Genomic DNA, 8,630 nt, shown 5'->3' with positions numbered 1-8,630 from the left:
GCTCTTGTTTAAGGTAATTAATTAAGAGTCTTATGTGAGCTTATGTTCGGGTACATGTGAAAATGTGAAATTAATGTTGCAAACATCTTACATTGAGAAGAAAAACTAGTAAAAGAAACAATTTTATATTTTGGAAATTTATCTTTAACAATAAAATTTTTATACTTCACAAACAAGATTAAAGGAGTTAGATACATGTCTTCTACATATATAATTGTGGATGCGTAATCTAATAGCTTAAACTCTTAAGTTTAGGTACGATTTTAAAAAACATATTCGTTCTTTGGTTCAGTGACCTATTTGATTTGTTTTATTTTCAAACAATTTGTTATTTTAATTTTGTAAAATATTGATTTAAATAAATTCAAAATAAAGTGTCTTGAATACGAATAAGTGTATCACATATGTTATTTGTTATGTTTTTGATTTTTTATATTAATTTTGAAATTTTAAGTGTTATATCTTTATAAGTAATAAAATATTTCAAAAATGTAATATGATCCATTAAAATAAAGTGGAAAATTCGTGTACCATAAGTTAAGTTGTTAGGCATTCAACATATTAATTCTAAATCGGAGAATATATAGAATGTAATCACCTTACATCTTGCTCCTCGTTGCATGCGCAGAGGCAAAGAGGGACAAAATAAATATTTCCAATCCAGATACTATGGTACACTCTTGTCCCCGACTGTGGCTGATCAGTCCAACCCTTAAACCAAATTCAAACTTTGAAGAAAAGAATATTACTTTTTTTTTTTTCATTTTTAAATTGAATATCTGCTGATGTAGTTAATTTTTAATTGGTGAGTTTTCCTAAGCACTGCATTTACACAGAAACAATATTTTAAGTAGGCAGGTGTCGGAACCCTAGCTCTGACTTGGGTTTGAACCCTCTATAAAACCCCTTACTTGCTCTGCAGATTTCCTCTCTTTCAAGTTGTTAAGCAAAAAACACACTCGAAGTAAAGGAAGAATCACAAAGATGTTGCAGATAAGGTTCACAGTCTTAGTATTTGGTCTTCTCTTCGTTATGCATGCGCTTAATAGCTGCTCAGTGCATGGTCAGCAAGGTAGTAACTGGTAACTATATATTTCCATTAATTTTGCTCAAAGTGATCCTCTAATTACTATCGGCTGAGATTATCTGTTGCTTGAATTCTCCTTGCAGGTGGGGAAACAATTGGAGAAAGGCTTGTGGCAAGTGAAGGAACTGTTGTATCGGCTCAAAAGGTTGGTGCTGCTGTTAATTTGTTTTGTTGCATATTTGCTATCTTTTCAAGTTTTGGTTGCTCATGTCATGCATGCATCCATTCCTACGCAGGAATTTCTTGGTGGGTATTTTGGAGGAAGGAGAATGGGAGGGCATGAAGTGGTGAGAAAAGAGATTGCAGAAAAACAAGGGTCCGATGGAGGGGCTTCAAAGAATTCAGGTGCAAACCGCTCTGATGGAAAATGTGATTTTGAAGAAAAGGGAGCTTTTAATGTGAAATGTAAATCTTGGGATGGAAGTAGTACTCCTAAGGTTGAAACAGCTCATTTTGTAGCTTTTGGTGCTGATTATCGTGGGCCTAAACGTCACCCTCCCAAGCATAACTGAGTGAAAGTCACTAAAAGAAAAACACCCTTTCAGATCCCTTTTGTCAACAGTTATATATAGCTAGCTAGGCTTGGTAGATGTTAGGAAAAGGATGTGTGAATATCATAGCTTGTATGTAACGGACAAATTTTTGTTGTTTATAAAAGCGATTTTTAGCTTATAATGCTGCTTGAAATGCTCCTGATTTAAATGAAATGTTACATCTTAGATTGCATTTTAACATGTTCATTCAACGGTTGAAACTGAAATTTGTAGTGTCAATTAAGCAATATTCATCATAGATATTGTCTTTTGAATGCAGGGGAGAACAATGATGCTGAAATTAAGTCCATTGGGAAATTTGAAGATCAAGCAAATAATCAGGTCTCTCTCTCTCTCTCTCTCACACACACACACACACACACAAAGCATGCCTACTATTTTTCTTGTATCTCAATCAATAAAGTTAAAAAGGTTTAACCAACGAGTCCTTTACGGATCCTCTTTAAAATTACTGTATTAAGTATTAATATCTTATTCTAATGCATATATCATCACTTGAGTTTTCATCTATTACATTTAATATAAAAATAGTATAATAAATAATATCTTAATTAACCTAAAAGATTGTTTTAGGACACTTATTAGCATAACCTATAATATGGGTTGGGTTGTGCTATATATTTGCTTTCATATATGGATGCGCAGGCAAGAAAGTAGCGTTCACATACAATTGGTCACTCTAGTAATAAATGTTTGATTGTTTCCAATAACCTATTAGCATTACTTTATGTTCAAAACCAGGTAACTGGTATCAACAAGTTGGAACCAAAGACAAGGAATTTTTCTGGCTCGGGAATTCCTAGGAGTGATCAGCCACTCTATCTTCCAAACTCAATGCTGTTTGAAGAGTCCAAGGCAGTGCCACCTAAAGCCAGCTTGGAGAGTCCTTCAAGGTCTGACAAACCAGTCTCCCAAAAGCCTCCTGTCATTGGTAACAGAATTGAATCAAAAAGGCTTCTCGAGGCAGCTAAAGAGATTGTAAACTTGATGCATAAGGATTACAAAGGATGCGACAGGCCTCGTCGTAAGCCTCCAATCAACAATAATGTACCAAAGCATTGAGTGTTTCTTTTGAAACCCTGGCTGGGTTTACTACTGGTTTAGGCTCACAATTTTGCCCTCATCACTATAAAGTGAAGTCACTTAACCTTTATATGGGAGGGGTATAATTTCTGTTTGTAGGGTTTCTGTTTTTGTTTTTGGGGTTGGCCCTAAAGGCATGCATAGGAACGAGAAAAAGTGGTTTGGTTTTCTAACAAGTAGTTTACATATAGGAACACAAGCTTTGTACATTAAGTGTGCCTTGATAAGTAATGTTTTTCACTTTAGAAATGATATGTAGTTGCTACCAAATTAAGGATGTAACCATGTTCTTTTGCTTATGTGGTATGTATACATCATATGGTGAAGACATATGGATCTACTATTTATCAATTAACCATGTTCATTCTCGAATATACTTGTTTAACCTCGAACCACGTAATCAACACTATTGCTAGCTCTATGCCAGAGGTCTTGAATGTATACTCATCAAAGAGCTTTCCAATCCTCATGGTTTGTTGGCATCGATGCTTTCTCAAAGCTTTGATCATATATATGGGCTGAACAAAGCCCAATTCCATTTAATCGGGACTATATAAGAATAATCTACCTGACTCCCTTTCCATATATATTGAGTTTGGTTTTGATTTCGGAGACATTAAGACACGCATAAGTCAAAGCGCAACTGAAATTAGGACTAATTGAAATTACAAATATCCCAATTTCAAATTTTAACTTTTTTTTAAAAAAATTAAATTTAATATATTATTTATTAATAAAATAATATATTTAGATCGACGAGAGTCAAACTCAAACTTAATAATCTGTCCAAGCTCAAATTGAGTCAGATCGAGCCTAAGGGCTTGAGCAAGTAACCCAATTTTGTTTGTATACTTTTAATTGTCCCAAATTAATATCTTATTTAAAAAGTTAAAGCAAAATCATTCTTCCTTTCCCTTATTACCCTCAATCAAGGAGAGATGTGTAGCTAAGCCACACAGAGCTCCTTCGGAGAGATTATCTTCAAACAACCAATACACTCAATTAATGATCACAACCCCTTTATATAGAGGCTTAGATACATCACATACTTGAACATAATAATAATAATTTAATACTCAACTTAGGAATCTAAGCACCAACAATGAACAGTGACATCTACACTAAACAATTAATTATCTAGACTCAAGATTTTGATTTATTGCTAATCCCCCATCCCAATAGAAAAATCTCTATTATTTGTAATTTTAGTTTAAAGTTTTAGATTCAAGTGACGTTTCCACATATATAAATTTAACTTATATCTCTAAAAATTACTTTATGGGAATGAAAGTAAGAAAAAGAATCAATTATTGGTTTGAGTCGAGAATGAAACATTTAGTGTCTGTTGGAAGAATAAATCTGTGCCATATGTAATTTACACATAGTTTTCAACTTTGTAAGAGCTCCCAAAGGCTAGTAGGACTAAAAAATGCTTGTATCGTTGAAACGAAGGGATGCTGCTATTGAATTCTCTGTTTCAGTATTATGATAATCATCTTAGGAAAAATGTTCATTTGGTTTGCAGCATGGTGTTATGGGCTTAAAATCAGTAGACTTGATGTTAATATTACGAATATTATTTTTTAGATACATGTTCCTTGATGCTTAGCTCAATTATAATCTTAATATGCATAATATAAACCCTATTAAGTGAGTAAAAACTTTTATTTATAATTAAAAAATTTATCTGATCTTTTATTGATGTAACATTCATGATATTCTACTCAACTAATTGTTCTGCATTGGCTTTTTACTTAACAAAAGCGGAGGGGAGGTGGGCTAGTGGGGCCCCCGCCCTCCCTGCAATTTTAATTTTGCTGTTATATTAATTTATTAATGACATCCTTAAATGTAGTTTAATGAGAATTGACAATCTTCTAATCTCGTTTTGAGAATTAAAAACTCTACCGATCAACGTATAAGCTAATTGTTAAATATTTTTAAAACTTATAATATTTGAAGGATTAGTAATGAAATCGTAACCTAATGAATATCCAGCCCCGAAGAGTAGATGCTAAATTCTTCAGCAGTGCATGAAGCTTGCTATTAAAAAATGAGACAATTTGGTTCGTTTCCTCCGGACATATTCCACTGAGTTCATATTTTCTCGTGAAATGTGGGGTGATTTCGAGCATTATTATCTTCCTAGCTCCCAATTCATATAGTCTCTGCAATTGCAAGAATATGGGGACAAAAAAAAAAAAAATATTGATAACCATGTAGAGGAAAAGAGCCTCCGGAAAAGCTGAATCTGGTAAATAATTGGTGAAAAGGAATTTGTGGAGAACCTGCTGTCTAGCATATGATATAAGTAGAACATAATTTACATATATAGCAGATTGCACTATGCAAGAATCCTGGAAACATCAAAGGCATCGTAATAATCTGAATCAACGGCGACCTAAATCCATGATCTATCATTCCCAGAATTTAGCTTTCAACAAAGAAACAAATCTATTGAATATACTCATCAAACTTCCTACTCTTGCTTTTCAAATGTTCAACAAATACCCTTTTAAGTCCAAAAACTAACGCGCAAAAGTACTACCTGGCAGCAAGAGTATCAATCCACCACGTACATAAATTGGCCAATGACAAGTTGACAGCACAAATCTTAATTATCAAAACTCAGGTGGAATTAGGAGAAGTGAAAACCGACACACACTACACTCCTTGCGGAACCGGAAGGTATAAATATCTATATCAAACGAACTTTCATCAACAACTATATGTCTATATGGATTCCGCTGTGGTAAAAGGAGTAGCAACGAATCATTTATCCATGGAGTGGACCAAACTTAAGACTCTTGGCAAGGGTTCGTTTGCAATTGTTCACTTGGTGAAACCTACAAACTCCGTTTCTGATGATCAAGTTTTTGCGATGAAATCTTGTCTTTACCAACTTTCTTCTTCACTTCAAAAGGAACAAAAAATCCTTAAGAGATTCTTTCCTTGCCGTAATATTGTTCAATGCTACGGTGATATGTTGAGCTGTGAGCAAGGGGCGGTGGTTTACAACTTGTTTCTTGAATATGCTCCTGGTGGTAGTCTTCTGGATTTGATAAACAATAAATATGGGGGCAAGGTTCCGGAATGTGATGCGAGGTGCTACGCAAGAATTCTGGTTGAAGGGGTTCGTGATATTCATGAGAGAGGCTACGTTCATTGTGATCTCAAGCCTGGAAATGTTCTTGTATATCCTTCTGATGAGTATGGTTCAGTTAGCAGTCTAAAGATTGCTGATTTTGGCCTGGCTGAGCAACCTGGAGAAAGAGTCGATGAGCCAGGGGTCGATCCTTGGATGCTGAAATTTCCAGGTACAGCAGTTTACATGCCACCAGAAGGTATTAATTATAAGAAAATCAGTGCTTCAATGGATATATGGTCGCTAGGGTGCATTGTTCTTCAGATGGTTACTGGAAAACTACCATGGGAATATGAGGATCTGACGGATTTGGCAATCCAGCTCGGATCTAGGAGGTATTCGCCAAAAATATCCGAAAACATGTCAAGCACAGGACAAGATTTCTTAAGCAAGTGTTTTGTAAGGGATCCTAGTGAAAGGTGGACTGCTGATATGCTGCTAAGTCATCCTTTTGTCCTTCCAGACCGCCCCTCCGTTGCCATCTCGAACAAAGCCTCTTCACCATGAATGATAAAGCTGATAGTTATCTTCCTTCTAACCAAACAACTTTTAGCAATGTGCCTAGCTACTAATTGATTATTATTACTATTCAAATAAAATAGTATTAATTTTTTATTGAACTAGTAATTTTAGATATAGCATAAGATGCTAGTTTAGCAGGTCAGAAGTTCCTAATGTAGTACACGTCCATGTAATTTTTTTTTCTCAAAATATGACCATGTAATTAACGCTGCATAGCTATGAATATCCATTAATAGTTGTGAAGAATGGATAGGATGCCACCAAGTTATCTATGCCTTGTGAAAGGATGCATTATAGTTAGGACAGATTATAAATTTTTTTGAGTGGTATCATATTAAAATAATAATAATTAGTAAATTTATTAGCATTATTAATTAAATAAAACTCTAACATATCTTTCATGAAAAAAAGTAAACGCTAACGTAAGTAGTATAATTAGTAGGAATTTTGGTATTTCAGGTCTGATGACACCACTTATTTCAACCTGGGTCCTCTGATGATGGCATTGGAATGGGATTACAAAAGAAGTTTTATGGAAGAACAAATTAATGATCATATACTTATTTAAGAAACCATCATAGCAAAGTAATAGCTTTATTTATTTATTTATTATCAATATTACACCATAATCCTTGTTTGAATTCAAGATTCCAATAGTGAGCACAGCTCCAACGAAGAACACAACCGCAGGTGTCTCTTCCTTGATCATGAACAGGAAAGGATGGTCTGCTACAAAGCTTGATCATGAATATGATTCCAGAAAACAACCCTCTACCCTTAGTTTAAGATTAATTAAACAGCTGTGTTCCGGATGCGTATTAATTAACTGCTTTGTTGAGCAGTTGCTTGACATTTGACAATGGAGGAAATATATAGAACATAGAACAATTTTTATTTCCATGACCATTTTTCTTTTGATTGCATGAGGAAATATATATAACATTCTAAATTAAGACTTACATGGAAGACCCTGCAAGCCTTGTCATCAGTCAAATACCCATGCCTCACTGTTTTTGTATTTTGACAGTTATTGTCTTCGTTAATGTCACTTATGCACCTAATGCATGTTTTGAATTGATGTTTAGGTCGCTTTATGAGATAGAGTTTTGCGGTGTAAAAGCTATGTTTGAACTTTGTTTTTAAAGCTTTCCATTGTACACATACTTCAGTTAATGAATATCAGGCTCGTTTGCCTTAGTTAAAAAAAAAAAAAGACATTCTGAAATTACGAAGGCTTGACAGTACAGGACTCAGGCCTTAAAGTTTATTCTAGAGAACAATAAGTTTTGGGTCCATCCCTATTTATTGACAGCAAACACACTATACATAAACGACCAAGGACATTACTGAAGCTATTCAGAAACATATCATCACTAATTAATTATAAAAGGTGACCTACACAAAGCTTTCCTCGCATATTCTACATAGAGAATTAAGTAGTACAGCTGAACCAAGGAAAAGGTATCTTTGTGTGACACTAGAAGGGGGATTAGACGAGAATTGGCAGGAAACTAGTCAAGGGCGGGGGAGAGCGGCAACATGAGGCAGTTGCGGTCCAAAATACTTTGGAAGTCCTTGTATTAGGGCTTTTTTTTTTTTTATTCAGTCCATTTACTTAAAATTGTAACATTTTAGTTCATTCTGTCAAGTCCGACCTTACAAAGTACTTGCCGTATCCTTCATGTGATTGACAATATGCTTGCATATTTGGAAAGCCCCGAAAAATTGTCAAAAGTCGATATTGTACCAAATGGTACTATTAAGTTGAATTAAGCCTCGAACTAGTTTAAATAGAGATTTTAAGATGAAATTGAGAATTTTAAAACCCTAGAATGACTTAAAATGATGATTTGAAGTTCGAAGGCTGAATTGGAGTCAATTTGAAATTTTCATGTTCTAAGGGCAAAATGATAATTTTGTCACCCGAGGACAAAATGAAAATTTTTAGAAACGATTTTGATCACATTTGACTCATTAGAGTATGATTTGAGTTTAAGAGGTGAAAAATTTAAATTCTGACATTTTTGGAGTCTTAAGGGCAAAACGGTAATTTTACGAGTTTACAGGGGCAAAGTTGGAATTTTGAAATTTTACACCACCTAACACTTGTCATGCCCATGGATTTCAGCCATTAACATTTTACATTGTGGATAATTGAAACATTTTATGTGGTGGAGAGAGATTGCTTAATGGATAAGTATTACACATGGACCAATGGAAACATGCCATGTGTCAAGCT

The 8,630-nt window shown here is 34.4% G+C and overlaps 1 protein-coding gene across 1 annotated transcript; it reads left to right on the top strand.

Moving 5' to 3' along the window:
- On the top strand, positions 5,462-6,376 carry LOC18601786 (mitogen-activated protein kinase kinase kinase 2). Its single transcript, XM_018119035.1, has one exon. The coding sequence runs from the start codon at positions 5,462-5,464 to the stop codon at positions 6,374-6,376; it is 915 nt and encodes a 304-aa protein (XP_017974524.1).

This window comes from Theobroma cacao, chromosome 4 (genome assembly GCF_000208745.1).
Source record: "Theobroma cacao cultivar B97-61/B2 chromosome 4, Criollo_cocoa_genome_V2, whole genome shotgun sequence".
Classification (NCBI taxonomy): Eukaryota; Viridiplantae; Streptophyta; class Magnoliopsida; order Malvales; family Malvaceae; genus Theobroma; species Theobroma cacao.
The sequence above is the reverse complement of the archived record's forward strand: the minus strand, read 5'-3'. Positions and strand labels throughout refer to the sequence as shown.

Coding starts and splice junctions, on each gene's coding strand:
- LOC18601786 (XM_018119035.1), top strand. CDS start 5,462: ATGGATTCCGCTGTGGTAAAAGGAGTAGCAACGAATCATTTATCCATG.